Genomic DNA, 23,355 nt, shown 5'->3' with positions numbered 1-23,355 from the left:
ATTATCACTGATCGGAACTATTCACTGCACTGTAAAACCATAACTTCACTGACTCACCTCGCTTCACTGATAAAACAGTTCAAATAATACAAATAATTACACCCTTATGCATACTTATAAACAGAACTACATTTAAGCTAAACATTTCTAGTCTAAGGCCCTCTTACACGCTATTTTTAAATAATTTACAATTCAAACCAAGGGAGTAACTCGTCAGGCTAAATAAAATACATGTCACCTTAAAAAATGAAATGTTAAATGTCACCTTAATTTTAATTTGCACTTCATACACCATTTTTTAAGTTATTCTGGAATCTCCTTAAGGAAGGACAGCCCTCAAAGACCGCTGCAGGTAGGTCATTCCAATCATTTATAGTTCTATTTAAAATGAGAATTTACCTACATCCGTTTTCTGTTTCCTACATTTGATTTTAAAATCATGATCGTTCCTACCATAGTACGTTGGCTTTTCTAACCGAGCCGTTGTGTCTACCCATGCTTTCTGACCTAGATGTGCTCTATACAATGATATTATTCTAGTTTTCCTACGTCTGCTTTCCAAAGTTTCCCATTTAAGTTCTTTTATCGTATCGTTTCCATATTCTCTTTTACCTTTAACAAATTTAGCTGCTCTATACTTGATTCTTTCTCTTAAGGAAGGACAGCCCTCAAAGACCGCTGCAGGTAGGTCATTCCAATCATTTATAGTTCATATTAAAAAATGAGAATTTACCTACATCCGTTTTCTGTTTCCTTCATTTGATTTTCAAATCATGATCGTTCCTACCATAGTACGTTGGCTTTTCTAACCGAGCCGTTATGTCTACCCATGCTTTCTGACCTAGATGTGCTCTATACAATGATGTTATTCTAGTTTTCCCACGTGTGCTTTCCAAAGTTCCCCATTTAAGTTCTTTTATCGTATCGTTTCCATCTTCTCTTTTACCTTTAACAAATTTAGCTGCCCTATACTGGATTCTTTCTAAGGAATTTACCTGGCGATAACTCCTCGTGAATCACCTTATATTTTCATTGTATTCTCTCGATTGAGGACTTTCTTATACAAAACGAATGCGAGGTAATTTTAAGTACAGACGTCATTGTGAAGACCCGAGATCCGACGTCTACTATGTGTACGTCCATGGTAATATACGAGGCGTCAGTTGTCTTGTAGTGTTCATTGGAATTTATAATATTATTTTGGTTGATAGCGTCCAAAACGAACGACGTTGACCCCGGTACTTGGACTGAGTGGAGAAGCAGCAGGGTTGAGCGCAGTGCTAAACGTCATCATCGGCCAAGGCCCGAGGCCCAGGAGTACGATAGCAGCGCCAATCCTGCCATTGTAGATCGCGCTGATAAACTAGAAGAATTCCTCAACAGGGCCAGCGGTAACCGTAAGTATTCGATACTAACACTAATTTTTTACCCGAGGATTTAATGTCGCGTAATATCATTAAATTCCGACTGAAAATTTTGAACAACTCTACGACCGTCGCTTAGCGAAATCGTGGACCAAGATTAATTCCCAGGTAAACTCAACGAGAGTGATTGCTTAGGAGAGCTATTACGAAACAATTTCTGAGAAAAACTATAGAGATACCGGCACAGAATATCTAAAGATTGGATTGTCCCGGGACGTCTGACCACATTGTTAGGCCAACCACATGGATCCATTGCACTGTGCCTAAATGTGGACAAAAGTTGTTCATTTTGAGTGCTGTTGATATATGAGAGCCGTCTTTCAGTTTTATTTTCCGAAGAAGTTACGCTAATAGTAATATGCGTTACAAAAGCGGTATGTTGAAGTTTTCATGTTCGAGGAAAAGTTTGAAAAAGCGAAACGTAGTTGAGCTTTTTTAATTTCCGAGAATTGAAAGAAAACATACCGCTCGTGTATCGTACATTATTTTGTGCGAAGATCGTTTATCACATACCTGAAAGAGGAATTTCTAATTAGTTGCAATGAAATCTCCATCTTGGTTTCTGTTCAATGACGGCAAATTTGTAAAACAAAAATATCTATCTTCAACATTGTTGCTTTAAAATGTTTTCTGTGTATACTATACTCCAGCAAGCCGTGATATACGTATGTCTTTTTTCCCCCAGTCCATAAATGCGAACTTAAAACAAACGGTAAGGTTATGTAATGATTTATTTTTCATTTTAATATTTTAACAATATTATTTATATAACATATTGCAATAATAACATCGGCATCTGGAATCTTGTTGATTTTTTCACGGCTTCCTTAATGTTACTTGCATCACGAATCCAGTAACTTTAGTGGAGTTGTAGAGTTTACTTAATTTTTCCAAATATTTAAAAACTATAATTAAAAGTGCAATTTAGGCGAAATTTCAGTGGTAAGTTTCCAATTTATAATTATTACTATATTGAACGTCTCAAAAAATAATATGTTAGAAGCCTAAAGCAATAAAATCAATATGTCACTTAAGCGGTAAGAAGAGGGAAATTGTTATGTGTGTTAGGTTGGGAATGCTGAATGTGGAATTTTAGACTTACCGTGGATTGGTTTTGTGCGGAAAACAAGCAAATACGCACGATCTCGCACAAAATGTGTTGTCCTTAACAGTAGGGGAGACTCGGCTAATTCCGCAATATTAAGAAGTAAATCTATCATATTTTTATCAAAATGTTTATTGAAAAATATTATCAAGGTATGTAGACATGGACGAAACCTTTCATTACCAAATGAGATAAAGAGACCTATTAAAATGCAAATACATTTAGTTGTACATACATTACAGTTGAAAAAGTACAACTCGAGTAATTCCGCAACAGTGCGGATAAATCCGCAATAGGACTTGGCTAATTCCGCAGTCGTAAACAATTATGAAATACATTATGAAAGTAACATAAAAGTAACAATTTATATGTAACAATGCTCACTTTCTTCACAGCTGTGTAGCAAAACACGAAAAACAGCCAACTTTCGATCTTTCACTGTATTGCCGACAGAGGTGTCGACCAATATCCTTCATTTTTTCTATAGTACTGCAGAGGACATGCCTCCTGTTGACAGCCTCTCAAAACTTACGTTCACGCAGTTGTAAAGACGCAGTAAAATCATATATCCACTACTGCGGAATTATCCGTACTGCGGAATTAGCCGAGTTTTCCCCTACTCGTAATGCGTTATAGCTTCGATAGATGGATAAGTAGATTGTCACAAAGTCATGATAAAAATTTTGTATTCCAACTAATTATTTTTGAAAAGCGGAAAGGAACCTAGATTTATTTGTCTTTTGTTTTGTGAAAAATTAAGCATTGCGTTCATTTTTAATCGCAGATTCATCGATTCGGAAATCATTGCACCTCTCTTCATCTACTTGGAGTTGTGGTTTGAAGCCCTAGGTCACATTTCCCCTTTTTCCTTATTCCTTTTGCTAACCAAGAAAAACTCTATTGTTGGAAATTTGTCTCAGGTGTGCATGGACTTGCAGTTCGGGTAGCTTTCACTGGTTCAAGCGATGCAACATTCTACTTAACTGCCGCACTGGGTCTTTCCAACGTCAACGGTAGCGCCCGTGCTTTGGTTTCCTATATCTCACAACCAGCCCATCCAGCTGATGTTATGCCAAGAAAAACGGAGGTAACTAAGGAAAGTTGCAAGGAACTTTATCAACAGTAATCTCACTAGACGTTTTGATTTATCTAGAGAAAATCAAAACTCGAGTGGGATTTAATTGACCATTACACGATTAGAAGAAAGTATATAAAGATTAGAAGTAACGAAGTACTCCAATACAATAAAATATTAATTGACTTACGAAAATACAACTGTCTTCAAATGTATTACTGTACCATCTCAACATTACAAATATTACGCTAGATGCATGCTAGATGGCAGTAGTGTCTTTATACAGACACTGTAATGATTACTATTCAATAAATCTTAATATTAAACAATCTCTGATACGTGACTATCCATAATATCATATAGCAGAAGCTATAACATAACCTAACTAATATACACAAGTGTTAGAAAAGTTTTAATTAACGACGATGACATAAAAAATAAACATGAATAATTTTAAAAGGAATAATTATTGAATGTACAATTTTCAAATTTGAATGTGGTTGGTGGTTCAATTGATGTTATATTGGACGTGTGCGTAATAGAAGTGGAACTCGTTGATTTAGGCCTACATGGTGTATTCAACTTATTCAGAATTTCCGAATGAATAATTTTAAAAGGAATAATTATTGAATGTACAATTTTCAAATTTGAATGTGGTTGGTGGTTCAATTGATGTTATATTGGACGTGTGCATAATAGAAGTGGAACTCGTTGATTTAGGCCTACATGGTGTATTCAACTTATTCAGGATTTCCGAATGGTGCTCTTCATTTATTTGTAAATCGGATTTCAGAAGATGCATAGGTATGATCAGTGATTTTTATTAATTCTTGTTCTTGAATGCCAATGCGAGTCATATTTGAAACTGCTGTGCATCGACTGGAGTGGTTTGTAATTTTATATATATTTTTGACGTCCAGACCAGCGCAGTTTCAAATGTTGGCAAACAAAGAAACAAATGCTAGGGACGCGATAAAATTAAACAAATGCTAGGGACGCGATAAAATTGTGCGATAAGCAGCCATGATTGGTTGAAATACGTCCTTTCGTACCGTTTTATTGGTCAAAAGTAGTATGACGTAGTAAGAGTGTAATAGTCGTAGTAATCTGACACTATACAAATAATGTAGGCAGAAACTAGGATATGGCAGAATTTTTTCCCATATGGTAGTGACCTTACACTTTAAACTATAAACGATAAATCTATTATATATACTAAATTCCTGAGAAATGCGAATACATTTTCCTTACTTTCGTGAAAATCTTAATTTTTTCCTGAAAAAATCTGACAACCCTAATGGTGATAGAGTGGAAGCATTCTTTATTCCATGACAAAAGTGGACTATTGAGTTCAAAATGCCACTATCTCAAATTAATTTCAGGGCCACAAATGTCAATGACTGATGGGAGCACTATCTCGCCTCCTTAACACAAGATTATTAAGCGTTAGAGGTGAAAGTTGGTGAAAATGAAGAACGTGAATGTTATTTTCTGTAATGCAGACCTTCCATTTGGCGAACAAATACAAACTATATTATTTTTTTCTGTAATATATAGTGATTTAAATATTCTAGGAAATTATTTATTCTCCACCACTGTCAAACATAATCTTATTCTCGGATATTTCTCCACTTTCAGAATTTAAAGACCCTGTGTATGAGCCTTCATCTAATGAGCTCAACTTAAAATTAATATGTCACCAACGGACTTACTGTGTTTAATTTGTGTTTCAATTTAGAATTCTTTATGATCATCCTTCAATATCCGATGAACATACTTCTAGACCATCACTTATACCTACTTAGTTAAAATTAAGTAGGCTATTTGTGAAGGGGAGGATATATTTAGTTTCTAATATAGCAAAATAACTTGAGATTCATAGGTAAAAACACTTCGATCTTTTATGATTGGTGCTCTGATTTACTTTTGGCAACATCTAATTTTCGATAGTTGATAACATTTTGAATTGTAAGTGCCCATATCGGCAGTCTGAGAGGTAACTAGGATATATTTTTTTCTGTTGCGTGTAAGTTCATATACTGCTGCAAGATTTAGTGTCAACCTCATCCAGAGCAGAAGATCCCTCGAGAATTTCGATCACTTTTACTTCGAGTCTGGAATCTGTAGAGAAGCGAATGGGCGGAGCTTACAGTGTGGCAATGTGTTGCGGGTAGCATCGGCTCGCGGCCGCTAAGGGGTAAGATGCACATGACAGAAAGTGATAGATAGTGTGGCATCTTAACTACAGTTAAGTTCAGATAGAAATGATCCCCTCTCTGCAGTCGTTCGCTCCCTTCCCTCCAGAGCGGTCATTGGACTGGCATCATCCACTCACACCTTACGCAGAGGACTTGTTTCGTGTCCTATACTCTACAGATTTCAGACACGTAGTATAGATAACTACACCTACAGCTTAACTTTGAATGTTGTACATTACAAATCACTCTTCTCCAGGACAAAGACGTACCGTTTCAAGTATTGGAGCATTTTATACTAGGAATGGCAAGATGTCGCAAGAAAGTAGTGTTCTCCTGTTAACATATTTTATGCTCGACCATGCCGAAATGTAGTAATTATACACCTGGTAGTAGCCCTTTAATGCACCTCATTAAAGTACAACTATTCATTATTATTCAGTTATTCAGCCAATGAGAAATCACCATTGTACCATTATAAAACCACAAGTATCGAATATTCTCGGATATGCAATCGAAAGACAATTAGCGAAAAGTCACGGAGGCTAGAAATCCAATACTGTCGCAGAAGGTTATGTTCTGCTACTATAATAATTAGCATTAATAGTAACTAATATTCAAATAAATTCAATTTGTCGTCTCGTTTTTCAATTCTAAATCAATTTCCAGGTTATATCAAGCCTAATGTTCATGTTATTCTCTAGATTATATCAAGGTCAGTGACATTCGTGCCTAGGAAAAGATCAATACTTTCGCGTCTGCGCACATCTCACAATTCAGGTCAGTTCCGCTCCTCACTTACATAACCGTAACATGAATACTTATGAATAATTTCAAGTTAGAAATATGGTCGAGCATAAAAAGTCGTATGAAACTTGCCTATAATGGTAATTAAGACTCTCGTATGAAAATTATGAAACTCGCTTGCGCTCGTTTCATAAACAAACTTACTCGCGTCTTAATTACTACCATTATAGCTCGTTGCATAATGTACTATTAAAATTCCCTCTATATTAGCTAGTGCCTTTCCTGTGTCGAATTGAAGTTTTGCATTCTTGAATCTACAGACTGGTTTTAGTTGAGGGAAACTCAATAATGCTATGTAGCCCAGAATGTTGTACATCAAATTCAAATATAATAGAGTACACCATATGATACAAATCTTCAATCTTAATATTATGTCATAGTTTAAATATATAACTTGCATTTGTCTTTCTTCCAGTACGATTTGTTCGCCGCTTTATCCATGCCTGCACCGCCAATCATTAATTTCAACCAAGCATTGGAATTTAACCCAGACTCTAATCTGGATGCTGGTCTTTCGATATTCACAAATGATAAGCCTTCCGGAAACCTTCGTATTAAGGTAGGTTTTTTCTATGCTAATACCCTTTCACTTTCTAATGTGGAGTATTTTAATACTGTAAAATAGATTTCGATATTTTGATATAAATACATATTTTCATTATTTTTTACACTCAAATGTAATCCAGAACATTCAGTCTACCTGTTTTTCTGTATAGGCCTATAGAGATTTCTTGTAAACTATTCATTGGACTTTATTCATGTTCATTATTTATGAACTAATTTACGTTGTAAACATGTTCTTGAAATATAATCATTTAAGTGAAAAAATTAACGGTTACTTGTTTTAAATAAATTAAGCATGGTAGTATTGTTTAGTTATTTTGCCTAGGACTTACATTACGAAATGCACATTGGTTCGAGTTCTCATGGGGAAATAAATTTTCTCATGAATTTCGGCCATTGTATGGGACCGGTGCCCATCCAGCACCGTTATGAATTTGGGGAGCTGCAATAGGTAGTGTAATCCGGTTAAGACAGTCAGTCATAAGTCTGTGGGAATCATCTTGCTAACCACACGATACCGACGTTCTGGTTGGATGATCGTTCACCTCTGTGGAAGCATGTGGACGTGAGGCCAGCGGCCAGCTAATCGGTTCTGACTCTTAATGGGCTGTTGTGCCTTGGAATTAATTAATTATTTGTTCAGTTCGTAGCAGATAGGTTTATTATTACATAAAATGACGAATGAAATCGTTTAATTTGTAGGCAACTAAGAGAGAAAATTATTTGTACAGGAAAATTATTTATTGTCTACAGAGTTTTCTTAATTTTGAAGGACACAAGATCATTAAAAAAGAATATGGGATATGCAACCAGTAGGAAAGAACAATTCCTGGTCGCTCTTCCAAAAGATTAGAAGTCACCAGTTCTATTCTTACGTTGTTGTGTGCGAGCCAATTTGAATGTAGAGGCGACCGACGTTGTAGAGGGGTAGCGAACCCGTCTCCTATACGGAGCTCCAATCCCGCTTAGGCGGACTGCCTGGTTGGTTCTTTCCTAGACTTCACCAAACTGTAATACGAATGTCACGTAATCCCATAGCGAATCCTTGGACTACTCCATCAGCACTCGATAGAGCAGCAGTTGTCGTAACACCGTTACATACTCATTTTAAAATACTATATGAAGAGAAGCGATTAGTTTTAAGACTTAATTTTTAACGTCCGGATTTTACAACACTGCAGGTTATTCCACAAAATGTTATATCTATAATTCCATAACCGAGCTCTTTTTTTTAACGCCATTTATAAATACAGAAGTTTGTAAATAGAAAATTATTAAAATGGTTACAATAATCGAAAACTATTTCACGGGAATTCGTACGATATTAACAAAGTTTACTTATACCGTATAACTAATAAATGAAGCGATATATGTATTACTGTGTGTTTAAGAGGTAAGCACACCTTTCCCTAGTGTAATTTAATTCCAATTCTACATTTTTTCTCAGAAATTATGGGTCTGTTGGAAATAAAAATTTATATGTTCAATATACATTCTCTGTAAATCACTAAGCACGTTCAACGTTTTTAAAAACCTAATTTATATAATATAGTGGAAATGAAATAGGTTTGCAGATTTTCAGAAAGAATAGCTCATGTTGTATGTAACAGAAAACTATGTCATAATGGTGGAAAGTTTCTATTTTTTTTTTCCAAATGTGTAACAACCTCTTATTCGGTAACAATTGCGAGTAGGATCGCGATTTTTGTCCATATCGATAGGAAATCTAATAAAGAATAATTTATCCCTCTGGCGTATTTCAATAGCCTGGACGGTTTTCGTGTAAATTTAAATTTAGAAACTTCTAATTTGAAGCCACTGGACGTGCGAACAAGTTACAACGTCGCGGCAGAGAGTAGCTCACCAGCCGATACACACAGGGTTCGTTGACCTCTTACATCTGTATCACGAGTAGAGTGTGTTAGCGGCGATGTTACCGCACTGCTGAAACTTCAAACTTAATTTTCTAATTAACCGTGAATTTAATCACAAAACGAAATATAGGTTTGCTCTTCATTTCAGTGTAGCATATCGTCCCTTTCAATCTGCAGGGTTATTTCACTTCCAACCTATATGTATATATTCATATATAGTTTTTGTATAATATTTTATGGAGTATTCTTTTCAACCAAACAGCTTTTACCTGACAACTCAAAAATAATAAAATTTAAGGTATATAATGAAACTTTGCATGCGTGTATAGCTATCCCAGATGAACAACATACTCTAAAATCTTTAATGTAGAACGCATAATTATTTTTTTAAATAATATTAGTCATTTCTAAAATTGAGTACGAAATCAATATTATTTTAAAAATACACTATGCATTATACATTAAAAGTGTTTTAGTATGTTGAGTATGTTGTTCACATGGAAGGATTAAAGATGCCAGCAAAGTTTCACTAAAATACTTTAAGTACTTTCTGAATTACCATGTAAAAGCTTTCCGCCTGGGCAAAGCACTCCATAAATTTTCATTAAAAGAAATTACTATTAGATTTTCAAAAACATGAAAGATTGATATACAGAAAGTTTATATTAAATATGCCGAATTTTCTTTCCAGTGGACGTATAGATTCTGGGAAAAAATGTTTAACTGTAATAAAATTATACTAGTGAAAGGTGTACTACTACCTTAAATGATATCTTGTGTGCGTAATGCAGAATGATGTGTTGTAATTAAATTAGTTTATAGGCCTACTATCTAATGAGCGATATTTCAAGAAAATTAACTCTAAACGAGAATATCATTGGAGACAAAAAAGTAATTTCATTTTTGCGGGAAGCATTGTCAAATAATAAAGAAGTGGGCGTCATCTTCACTTGCATAGTAGTCATTTTATGCAGAAATATTCATATAAATTTACGAAATAATATTTTTCTGCTTGTATAAATGCATACGCAACTCAGTATGAGTGCTTTGATCGATGGCGTGAATCTCTTGTTGTTTATTCGTTACTGTGTGGTGTTCTGTATTGTCCAATATCTATTACTATTACACGTTAACACCTCGAAAATAATCTTGCACTGAATCTTTGACTTGCAGAAATCACCCTTGGTAGTCCGGTAAACTTTAAATCAATTGCTCTTTACATTCCAGGGCGAACTGCAACAGAGCGAAGAACGAAGAAACGCCATTAGGTCAACTCCTGCAGCTCTTGCGTGCATGAGAGAAATGGCAAATGGCAATAATAACCTTCTGCCATCTTGCCGCAACGCCACAGAAATGGCTAACAGACTGGATCGCATTCGATTACAAGCGAAGTTTGAAAACCTTTCCGATGACATGATCAACAATACTTACAAAGCGTACACCTGGATTCGTTATTTTACACAACCATACGTCACGGAGAATATTGCGCAGGAACAAAACCCAGGAAGATTGAACATTAACGTGGATGTGAATAATTATGGCACTGCTCTAAATGCGTCCGTAGATACACCGCTTATGAGCACCACATGGACGAACATTCGTCTGAATCGGTGGACAAGATCTTTGGTTGAAACCAGCCCGCAAGATACCGCACTGGACCGTCTTGCTAGGGAGGCCTTACCACTTTACTACGAGCGTAAGTGAGCTTGACACATTTTTTTCTAAATATATCACCTATACATACACGGTCTTACTAATAAAAACTCTGTATACAGACGGTTAACTCTCTTATACTTATACAATGAGTAGCTCGTTTATAAGTCGTGTGTAAATTCCTTACTAATAATCACTACATACGTCGTATATAACAGTATAACTGTTACACAGCTACGTCATATTTTCGTCATTACGAAAGGTAATAGAATATCTGAGATTCTCTATTGCGCTCTAGTGTGCCGTGTTAAGAATCGATAGTACAACTGGCTCTGATCGATTACCACACTATATTTTGGTCAAAGAGTACAAGCTATAGCAATAATATTCTACTTATTCTGTGCTCTTTGGTGTGTTTTTCTGTGGTTACAAGGCATCCATCATCATAAAATGACAGTCGATACGAACAGTTGTTAGAGGAGCGGCCATTTTTTCTCTATATACAACGCTTAAACAAGGAGTTTCGTATATATAGCTACTGCAAAGCAATTCCCATTGTATAGTTACAGATTGTTTATACATTCATGGTTTATTAGTAACGTTTTCTGTCTCGTATAAAAACTATACTCGGTTTATTAGTAAGACCGACAATTTATAAGTATTGTTAGCTGATATTTAATGCACGCATTTCTTCTCCGTTATTCCAAGACCTCGTAATTCCAGAAAACAATATTTTCAATGAGAGAAATAATATAAATGGAGTGTAATCAGGTGCTTTCATAAAATATAACTACCAAAACTTCCCATCGACCATTTATCATATTTTGTGTTGGAACACAGACAGTAGGTCCACAGAAAATTGGTCCAAAGACATGAGGTCCGCTTTTTTTTTGTCTAATTGCAGAAGGCCTACAAATATGGCTACGAAAATAAAGTCTACTTTACAGCATGGTCTACCAGAAAAGTCTACCAATATAATATCCACTGCCTTATGCATAAAGATATTAGGTCTAATAACAAAAATATCAAAATACCGACAAAATTTTTTGTTTATTTCACTGCTTTGACATGAAATGTAGATATAATCACTAATTTACATTTTCATCTTCAGGGACGGGTTCTTGTTGCAATAAAAGCGTGTAACTCAGATTTCTTAAATATGTTCGAATTTCACCTCTACCTTTGTACGCCTGGTAAATGGCAACCCTCCTTTCTACCTGTTGTTTGTTAATTTGATAAGATTTCTTTACCGATGCTTAACTCTTAAATGGCCAGCCAAAAATTGTGTACTGAGGAGGCTACTTCGTTGTTTTGCTGATCTTTTTTTTAAGTGTTCGATAAACTTTCAGATGGACGCATGATGGGTAACAATCATCTTTTGGAATTTGCTATGCCAGCCCTCAAGTCTGTTTATTGTGCGCTGATGTCTATTATGTACTAAATCAAAAACATTCCAAACATTTGGTTAGAATTTTGATGGTACAGTCTTGCGCCTTCCTCTTCTAGGTGTTCCTCTTACAATTACTTACTTTTTCAGTGTAGTTGGCGACTAGCTCAACGGTATCACTTATCTCTACTAATAATAATAATAAACCTGTAGCCGAAATTTTTGTGGTAATTTTCGATTTTCCAAAAATAATTGGTCCTAACATATATAATTAACCACTCTGAAACCGAAAATCGCTTTTTTGAAATTTTTGTGTCTGTCTGTCTGTCTGGATGTTTGTTACCTTTTCACGCGATAACGGCTGAACCGATTAATATGAAAATTGTAATATAAATTAAATTCGATGTAACTTAGATTTTAGGCTATATGACATTCAAAATACGTTATTTAAAATGGAGGTTATGAGGGGGCCTGAATTAAATAAATCGAAATATCTCGCTTATTATTGATTTTTGTGAAATATGTTACATAACAAAAGTTTCTTTAAAAATGATTTTCGATAAGTTTTACTCTTTGCAAAATTTTGATAGGACTGATATTTAATGAGATAAATGAGTTTTAAAATTAAAATGCAATGCCATCTAAGGCAGTATAATGAAATGAAAACAAATGACTACGTCTGTAAGGTGCCTTGGACAACAACAATCGGAAGCTATGAAACATAGCCTACAGAGAATGGTTCTGTATTTGTATGAAGTAATATAGAAAGCTAAATTAACCGATTTGTATAATTAATTATTATTTCACCATTGGAAATGTTGTTTCTCTAGATGGACATAATGCTATAATGTTATTACCGTAACTTCTGAGTGCTCTCTGGACCAAAATGATCGCATTTTAATTATTTAAATACAATTTAAATTAAGTAACATATTAAACGATTTATCCTTCTATGAAACACGAATGTTCCCTGGATCAAATGTCCTATTTTAATTATGTAATTACGTTATATTTATTTCTAACAGGTGCAGCGGAGCGCACGGGTACGGCTAGTATTCAAATATACCTTGTATAACAAATTGTAATAATTGCAACAATTTTTCAGACATTTTACTTGACTTAATTTACATTAGACGTTACTGTAAATTAGGCATTTTGTCTGTGAACATTTACATTAGACTTTTCAGTAAATTAGGGGATGGAAGGACGTCGGAGCGAAATAAATTTCACAACTTCGTTAATAGTAACTTTATCACTAATACCATTACACTATTACAGCGTCCGTCATTACGAAACGGAATGGACGTCAGGGCAAGCATTGTCTATGCGTGCAGCGAGAATTCTGTCAGTGAATCAGCATGCGCTTGAGCTTCAGACTTTCGCTACAGATTGCAAACAAATTGCGTCCATATAGTGACAAAGAGTGTTTCATTATAAGAGCTGCGAAACTCTTTCCAGGTCAAATGCATGAATGTGAGGCATTCAATTTGTCTCTAAGTTTCCCCAGTTCATTAACTGCACAGGTCATTGTGTATAATATTGGGCAAGTAGTACGCAAGAAAGAGGCAAAAAATCCCGTAAAAATAGCATTACAGGAGATCATTAAATATTTTCACTAATGGTTAATTATTTCGAGTCTGTTTTATTTTAAGTACTACGTAAATATAATTTAATGAAACACGGAGTACAATTCACTGTAACAAAATTCTAATTCAAATTCAAATTTATTCACAATTTACATTTGAAATGATACATATGAATATATACCCGAAAGTCCACGCCTGTGGAGTAACGGTTGGCACGTCTAGCCGCGAAACCAGGTGGCCCGGGTTCGATTCCCGGTCGGGACAAGTTACCTGGTTGAGGTTTTTTCCGGGGTTTTCCCTCAACCCAATATGAGCAAATGCTGGGTAACTTTTGGTGTTGGACCCCGGACTCATTTCACCGGCATTATCACCTTCATCTCATTCAGACGCTAAATAACCAAAGCTGTTGATAAAGCGTCGTAAAATAACCTACTATACCCGAAATGAGGATATGCTCGTGCTCGGGTACAGTTCAGTAGTCTACATAAATTTTACAGAGATCAATAATAATGTTGATGTTAGAAATAATAATAATAATAATAATAATAATAATAATAATAATAATAATAATAATAATAATAACAGTAATAAAACAAAAACATTTACAATAATAAAATAAATAGTAAGACGGATAAAATAAAATATAAAACCACTTAGCGGGAGTTAACACAACTTAAATAAGCATTATAATAACCAGAAAAAGAAATGAACTCGAAAATCAACAGAAAAGTTCGTTGTGTTGCAGACGACAGCAGCCGCCGTATTGACATTGTATTATGTATTATTGGTAGTAGGGGGGAGCCGAAGGTCTACGTAACTGCCGTTCTGTTCGAATCTTCTCATACAATCATGGGGAGTTAATGCTGAAAAACAAAATGTCTACGAGTCAAACTGTTTATTATTACTAGGATAAATACAAATAATATTGAAATATATTAATCAAGTTTCAGTCATAGATCTCCCCTTTTGTGCAAGAGGTATCATATCAAAATATTTTATGAATGGCGGGGAAAATATAAATTTCAATAACTCTCTAGTGACAGAGATAGTGACAAGTACAGTCAAGAGTATCTGTGGCGATGCTAAGAAAACATTTATTGGAGATATGCATGTTCTATATATATTTATTACAATGTTTTATCTTATAGGTTACATGTATCAGATAAATGCAATAAATATTAGTAACATATAATGCTAGTAACACTTAAAATAATAATAAAATTTATCAAATATCATACAGATATTTTCACTTTATTTTTAAACTTAAGAATGTGTAGACTGCGTAGGTCTGGATTATTTTTCAATACTGAATTGTGTAGTCTTGGTCCATAATTCCTACTGTGTCTTAATCCAGCTGTAGTGAAGCATTTGGGTTCTGCCAGAAGAGTTTGGACATTTCTTCTGGTGTTATGTATATGTACAGAGTTCAATAGTATCAGTAGAGGGACGAGCTTTCAGCTTTCATGTTATGTAACTTTTTCTGTTACATATTTTGCAATGAGGCACACGTGTATAAGTACATTAACTAAAGTTAAGTTACATTATATTTTATAACATAACAAAATGAAAGGGAAAAGTAGAATTCTAAAATGCAGTATTCAGATTTATTCATTTCTTCCTTAATCTTTCAATCAATTGGTTTCATACACCAAAATATCAGTGTTAAACATTCATATTATTTTAAGTCTAATTTGATCAATATGAGAAAGAATTATCATAAAAAGGATCTGCCACTGCAAACCTCCGACAATCTTTTTGCCCACTGAAGCGAAACAAGAGTGCAGCGAGCGGCAAGCCAAACTGAGATGACGTCACAGGGCATCGAGTTGATGGTTACTGCACTATTATATTCGAATTTGTTATTCAAGTTTTATAATTTCGTATATGAAACCAAAATGAAATATACATTTCCATAATAATAAGATTATCCCAATTAGAATAACTTTGGTGTTTCCAAGTACACCATCTCTTCCCAGCAGTGGCGTAACGTCAATGTAAGCTGAAAAGCTTAGCTTCCCCAGTTAATAATAATTTCATAATAAACCTGCAGTTTATGGAGAAAATTATTTATTAATTTTAATAGAATATATATTTAAGCTTTAAATATTGTGATACGGCAGCTCAGGATGATTTGTGATGTAGCAGTAAACAAGAAGCCTGCACACACCAGCTTCCAAGCAGACTGGTTTCTTCTGTGTAATCCACCCCGCAGATTTTCCATCCCTTTCTAACTAAACTACCCTAGTCGCAAGGCTCGCAAGAAGCTAGCTTTAACATTTAAAATAAGTAGTTTCCGAGTTATCCCTTTTCGTCAGTTGTGTTCAGTTGAAGTGTTTTGTGCATTGTGGCTGATATAATAAATAATGAGCGAAATAACAGTTCCTGACACTAATTTACTTGAATTTTTTTAGGACAATTGTATTATCAAGACTGACTTACGAACTAAAGTGTGATTTAAAAAACAAATGACCGACTCCCTTGCTGACAATGAAGGACACAACCAAAAGACAGACGCGTACTTACGTCATGGTATTAATATTGTGATTTCTCTAAGTATGACAGGGAGTGAGCTAATGTTATACGTATACGTGTCTATTTGTTAAGAGATATGTGTAAACCGTGAATTTTACTACGTACCATTTGAGGTCATGCCTTATTGGTGTTACTTACGATGTTCCAACCAATCTTCGACTGCTGAATTGAAATTGACTACTATTTATTTTAAGACTGTATTTTTGTAATACGTTTTCTCATATTGCATGAAAGACAACTTGAGTTAGCTTCCCCTGCTCAAAACTTCATGCAACGCCGCTGCTTCCCAGTACTGACAACATGAAAACACAGATCTCTACTTCCGTGCATCCATGTGTGTACTTTTACACAGGAAAATAAGCACAAAATTGATTAAAATCTCCATATTCATGTATATATTTTCATACTCATTATTGAAGTGCTTAACCTTCATTTCATGTATCTGTTTACAGCAACTTGCGTTCTTGATGTCAGTCAAGCCGCTACGTTTGACAACACTACGTACCCGCTCACTCTTTCGAGTGCGTGGCATATGATGTTACAGTATCAACCCAAAAGATCGCAGGATGACGAAAACTTGGATGACGTTCCAGACATTATCAGACCTCCAGTAGCAATACTGGCACGTGAAACATCCAATCGCCGTAAGGTATGTTCTTTTAATATGCTTATACAGTATACGTATATGATTTGTTTTCAACAATTACCCCTGCAATACTTCAAAGCAAAGAACTCAACAATGACTTAGCATGTTTTGTATTGCATTAATAAAAGGAAAGTTAAAATGAAAATAATCTCGTTAAAAAAGCAGTGACAACAAAATACACTTCTCCGTCGATTTAGTAGAATGATTTTGAGTGTAAAGAAAGCTGAAAACTGTTGTGACGAGAATGCAAGCCCCCGCATACCGGTAAGGCATCATATCACGAACACTTTCAAGTCCGAGTATTTATGGCAAAGTAAATGAAGAGTCCACTGCAAGAATGATGGATGTCATTTGGAATACATTTTGCAGGAGAAGCAATTGAAAGTTCGAAATGCTTATCGCTCAAAGCTTACCTGTGATTTTCCGATCATTACTGGACAATGACTATCAGTGTTAATGCCATATAACTCTCTATGCAGATTCTATATATGTCTTAAGCTATGCATTGACAGTCTTGGTTCATTTTCGACAAGAAAGTGACGTCCATCATTCTTGCAGTGGACTCTTCAAATGGTATTTAACGCCTTGAAAACGGCACAAATGTTAAGGTTATTGCTGGAGACAGTAAGGTAGACCTAATATTTTTTTTCTCTACTCATTTATTTATCTATTTATTTACTTATTTACTTATGTATTTATTTATTTACTTATGTATTTATTTAATTATTTATTTATTTATTTATTTATTTATTTATTTATTTATTTATTTATTTATTCATTTATTTATTTATTTTCTTATATATATTTTTTTCCAAAAAATAAAATTAATTTGTATTAACATTGTATCATATTCGCTTTTACACTGAATTAAGAACTCTTAAATACCCATTCCCGTATGATCGATTATTTTACTGTCCGTAATATTCCTTGACTTCCATATTCTGCCTCAGTGGTATTCAATTTTTTGTGCTAACGTCCCCCAAAATATATTTGTACCTCCAAACTGCATTGAAATTATATAAGAATTAACAAAAGACTATGATTGATGTTGTACTATAAATAAATTATTTTTATTATTATTATTATTATTATTATTATTATTATTATTATTATTATAAAGTAATTATTCATAGAATAATAATAGTAATGATTTATGTAAAATAGTATTCAAGCAAGGAAGAACAAGCGTTGATATTGCAATAGAAACTGTAATGTAATACAATAATTATCAACAAATATAATAAAATAAATGTCAGCAATTTTACGTAAATAATCGGTGGGATGCGTACCCCTTCAGACAACACCCGTGGAGGTACGCGTAGCATAGATTTAATACCACTGCAGTACTAAAAGATGATGCTTGCCGATTGCAGGGGAATTGTTCCGCGTGTTTTATTAAAGTAGGTGAACATTGCCTTTCTACTAAATTGATGGAACAATTTATACATCAGAGAGGGAAGTAGTAATTTTTTTTAAATTTATATTAAAGTGAGTAAATGTGTATTGTAACATTAAATTTTCAATAATTTACTTTTCACAGGAAATATTAATGAATCTGGACAATACTATTGTGGCCTTCAAACCTACATCAGAGGTTAATGTGGAAGTGAATGGCAGAATAATAATTATTGAGGAATCAAGAACAACGGACATCATGGCAGAAGGAAATTTGGTACTTCAAGCACACAGACTACCAAGTAGAGCTGTATACATGGTGGCCCCTCAACATAAACTTCTCATGATCCATGATGGCAAGAGAGTTCTGCTTCAGGCCAGCAACGGTTACCGCGACGAAGTCAGAGGACTCTGTGGAACATTTGATGGAGAGCCCACTACAGATTTCACAACACCTAGTAACTGCATATTAAACGATCCAAAAGCTTTTATCAACTCGTACAGACTTGGTGGAGACAGAGAAGATAATGCCTGGATGTTGAATTACCGTGCACAACCATGTGTCAGCAGGAACTTTACTTCTACCGATATCATCGGCAAGCACATGCCGAGGAACCCTGCGTCCAGAGGATTCGAATTGCCGCACCCGGTAAATGATACGTCATCTTCCTCTTCTTCGTCATCGGAGTCGTCTTCTTCCTCATCATCTTCGTCATCTGAATCTGCTTCTAATTCTGATTTGCATAATAATTCCACATCCAGTTCCAGCTCCAGCTCCAGTTCCAGCTCCGAATCTGCGGAAGGCGCTCCTGAGAAATCTTCAAGAAAGACAAGCCCTCCTCAAACCTCCACTTTACATCGCACCATGGTTGTCGAAGAGGTTACAGAAATTTGCTTCAGTATGCGACCCCTGCCAGAGTGTGCCCCACGCTTCAAACCCGCCGACACGTTGAAGAAGAAAATTAAGTTCCACTGTCTGACCAAGGGACCAACTGCCAGCCACTGGTTGAAAATGGTGAAGAAAGGAGTGAACCCTGACTTCAGCAAGAAAAGAGAGCACAAACAGCTGGAGGTTGATATCCCAGCTAAGTGCGTTCGTCATTGAACGTTGTAGTTCTTCGTTGTTTATTTAAAATAATCGAATTTGGGATGGATTGTTTTCCATCTCTCTATTTAGAGCAGACCCATGTAGTTGTGTTAAAGGCTTATTTATATGTAATAAATTAAGTGCAATTTAAAACAGTCTTATTACTTTTATTAAAGTGAGTATAATGAAGTTACTTATTCAAGACGGTGAATTGAAAAATAAAAACTAATTCCGTTCTAAAATAAAGAATATCTCCAAAGTCCACATCCCGTTTTACTTTATACTTCTCGGATCTTAAAATCCCAACCTCTCAAAATAAATGTGTTTTATCCCCTTTAATTTCCACTCACGCGACGCCAGAAATTGAAAATTTCTCCTGGGTTGTAAACTATATATCCATTCTTAATTAAATAAAAAAACTTTCACTTATGAACAATGAAAATAATGAATGGTTTCGAACTATTATCTGTTCATTTCGAACTAGCTGATCAAGGTCACATACAAAGTTCAAAAGTGCAAACCACGTACGAGTCACTGAACTGAAGCATTGATAATTCCAGCTGTCCCAGCTGACTTTAGTTGAGAATGGTCCAGAATTGGAGTAAGCACATGTGCCAAATGCAGTCCATTACTTGACCTTCAGACGCCAGTTCGAAATGCACAGATAATAGTTATGAATAATCCACATGGAACATTTTCGGTGATATTATATGTTTATAGGCATCCAACAAGCAAAACTCAGTGCCCAAAAACCAGCGGGCGTGGCTGTCTTGCGCAGATGACGTATGCTCCCGTTCCCAGCATGCTCTCAAGCCTATTGCAGAGGGTTAAGAGCGGTATAGCATGCGCCCCACGAGAAGTTCGAGCTTGTACGATACCTATAAGTTCAACTGCGAACGCTTAAATTCATATGCTGCCAAATTTAATATCTCAATTGGCATCCCTCAACAGTTCAGGAAACAGTCTAGACCATTAGATTTCAGTGATCTCAGCAGCATGGAAGAATGATATTCTTAGATATTTAACTTCGAAAGTGTGAGAGATGGGATACAGTCAATCTATGTAGTTAACCGGTTAAGTATGTAATTAATGTAGTGCAATTTATTAAGTCTGCTTTGAAACTGATCTCTTAATCCAATGTCATTTTGCAAATCAATCTGTTCTGACTAGTTTATTTTTAACGTCCTGATAATCCACAGATAATAGTGTTGCGAATACTTCAAACTCTTTTCCAATTTAGCTACATCTTGAAATCGTACTTCTGACTTTTCCTTTAGTTGTGTCAATAATGCAACGAAGATTAAACATCCTTACTAGATTCAGAACCTTGTGACATATACATATAATCAATTTGCATTGCGTTGCATCACTGAAATGAAAGGAGTAATCTCGTCCGTAGAGTGACTCTAGGCACTGAACTCTTCAATGTAGGCACCGGCACATAAAATCGTGAGTTGACGATGTCTAATCTAGGAGAAGGTACAAGATGGCGAACAGCTCACATTAGTCATTCACGAATTTCGCAGCAATTCCTGTCCACGGCAAATATCACTACTATGTTTCATGTTTACTATGTTGTTAAATCAACTGTCCGAAGACAGGTCTGAACCTCACAAATTATATCAAGAATATACCACTTATAAGGTAACTAGCTCAGAAGATACTGTAATGGTGTAGGATGGCCAGTTTCTTTCCCCCTGGATTGCATTCATCGCCGTCTAGCTACATATTACACTAGTCAGACAGCAGATGCATACAAATAATTGTTATTCCTCTGACACATGTCAAGTGAGATGCACTGTCCGATAATAGATGTACATATCAGCCAGAAACTCAATCAGAAGATATATTTACTATATAGATTAAATTTTAAAATACAGTAATCAGTAGAACACAGAACAATCGGAACAGTATTTTAATTGTGTTTCAAAATATTACATATACAGGGACATCATTTTATTTTTACTAACATTTCTAATATTAACCTGGCTATACCTTTGGAACAACGTTAGAGAATCGGAAACACCGTTTGCTACCCCCTTTCCAAGACTGGAGTTCGATGATACTGGCGTAATATACAAACAAATCAATTTACTAGGTATAGGAGAGAAGAAAAGTAGTTCATCCATTTACGTAAACTAGGAAATATCACGCCTTTGAGTTTGATAATTTTCATTAGGTTTTTGTTTACTCAAAATATAGTATAGTATTAACAATGAGTGTTTTTACTCACGAACTGAGCTATCCATGCGGACGTATTCATTATGCAGTGTATATTATACTGTCTATAGCACATTAGCGTACAATATAGAGAATGAAGTTAAATTGAAAAATAACCATAAAATATATATATATATATATATATTTAAACACATTTTTTTAAAATGGTGGCCGTTCATTTCGATACAGGCTTCAGTTCTAATGTGCATATTATCGCACTATAGACTATTGTCTATACCAGTTTCGTCCTTCGTACCTATAACTCATGTTGAAATAATTCTCTACCTACTCTATTAAAGAGTACCTTATGAACTGTAAATTCAATCTTCACTTCTGCCCTATCCGAAAAGATAAAATTACTCAGACATGTTATCTACTGTCCGTCCAAGTGGTTATGTCGCTGGGTCGTAGAAAGGGAGGAAGTCACGTGACAGTTAATTACTTAACGAGGCCCTTTTATATAAGTTCTTTTAAACAGTTGTATGGGTGTAATATTGCGTAAACATCCAAATCCAAACAGAAATTATTGTTCTCATAAAAGAGCTAAGACAGTCCAGCCACTAGCCTTTACAGAGAAGCGAATAGAAGCAGGTGGGGGAAACCGGGATGCGACGTAAGCAAATGGATGGCAGTATTTGTGCGAAAATGATTCAATATTGAAAACTCTTTCGTTACTGGAAAACGCGAACAAATTTTTGGAATGTACTGTTTACTACAACCGTAAGGTTACTATGATTGTATATGCGGTCTTGGACCTGTGTGGAGGAAGGTTGAACTTCATTATTAGAAGGGGTGGGAGTGAAGTACATTCAAAAACTGAGGTACAATAAAAATTGAAGTAAAAATAAAATGATGTCCCTGTATTTATTATTTTCATAAGCTAGTTCACACACTTGTGAATAAGAATTCTCCACAACCACACAATTGAAATAATATTGCTTTATTACTTCACAGATAGTGGGAAGATTAAGATACTCTTGTTTGAAAACTCCTACTAAATTAGTACCAAACCTAGGAACTTTATAGGCTCGCCAGCGAATAGGGAATATAAAGAATGGACACTTCGCGTCGGTACCTTTGATGTATCCGGACCGATTTCAATGACCTTCAAGCCAGCTAGAGCGTCAGATTCTGCTTTCTCCCTAGAGTTGGCGCTGACATCACACCAACTAGCAGTCGACACAGCGGAAATATGACACATGCAATTAATACATCTAGGTACATTATGTACTCAAATAAAATAAATTGGATCCATAAAATAATAAATCCTTCATTAACTGTAATGTCTAGACTCTAGAGTTCCTTTATAATGAGAGTTGAGACGTTGACCCCAACAACAATTAAAATATATAATGATTTGATAGCGCTGAAAATGGAAAAAGAAAACTCTTACGAGAAGTAAAACCATATACCTATATTATATTATATTATATACAAATATTAAACGAATTCGTTACTTAATTATATAATGTATTATATTATTTTATAATATAATTTATGATATCTGAAATATAAAATATTATTATTACAACTAGTTTGTCACTGAGAAATAAGGAAAAGCTGTTAACTTGAATTTATTTGAAGCAAAGCGTTACTGGATTATGCAATAAGGTAGGCGATGTTTGGATCCTGTGCCGTAATTCTATTCTCAATTATTATCTTAGCGTATGCTCGATTACACTACCTCTAGCGCTTGAAAGTGAAACTAGCCGCTGGCGCACAGAGAAACAAAACACAGGAAAATTCGCTCAGTGTCCATTCTTTATAATCCCTATTCGCTGGGCTCACTCTATGAAACTTATCTT

General features: G+C 35.0%; 1 protein-coding gene across 1 annotated transcript in view; it reads left to right on the top strand.

The window, feature by feature from the left end:
• Positions 1–19,483, top strand: part of LOC138707538 (vitellogenin-1) — a 66,458-nt gene extending 46,975 nt beyond the window's left edge. The window contains exons 15-20 of the mRNA XM_069837080.1: positions 1,212–1,397; positions 3,450–3,616; positions 7,022–7,165; positions 10,272–10,740; positions 16,655–16,851; positions 18,389–19,483. Of these exons, the coding sequence (XP_069693181.1) occupies positions 1,212–1,397; positions 3,450–3,616; positions 7,022–7,165; positions 10,272–10,740; positions 16,655–16,851; positions 18,389–19,348 (2,123 nt within the window). The 3' untranslated portion in view covers positions 19,349–19,483. The remainder of the gene's footprint in view (positions 1–1,211; positions 1,398–3,449; positions 3,617–7,021; positions 7,166–10,271; positions 10,741–16,654; positions 16,852–18,388) is intronic.
• The last annotated feature ends 3,872 nt before the right edge of the window (positions 19,484–23,355 follow it).

The sequence above is a fragment of the Periplaneta americana genome, chromosome 10 (genome assembly GCF_040183065.1).
Source record: "Periplaneta americana isolate PAMFEO1 chromosome 10, P.americana_PAMFEO1_priV1, whole genome shotgun sequence".
Lineage (NCBI taxonomy): Eukaryota > Metazoa > Arthropoda > Insecta > Blattodea > Blattidae > Periplaneta > Periplaneta americana.
This window is presented reverse-complemented; position numbering and strand designations above follow the sequence as displayed.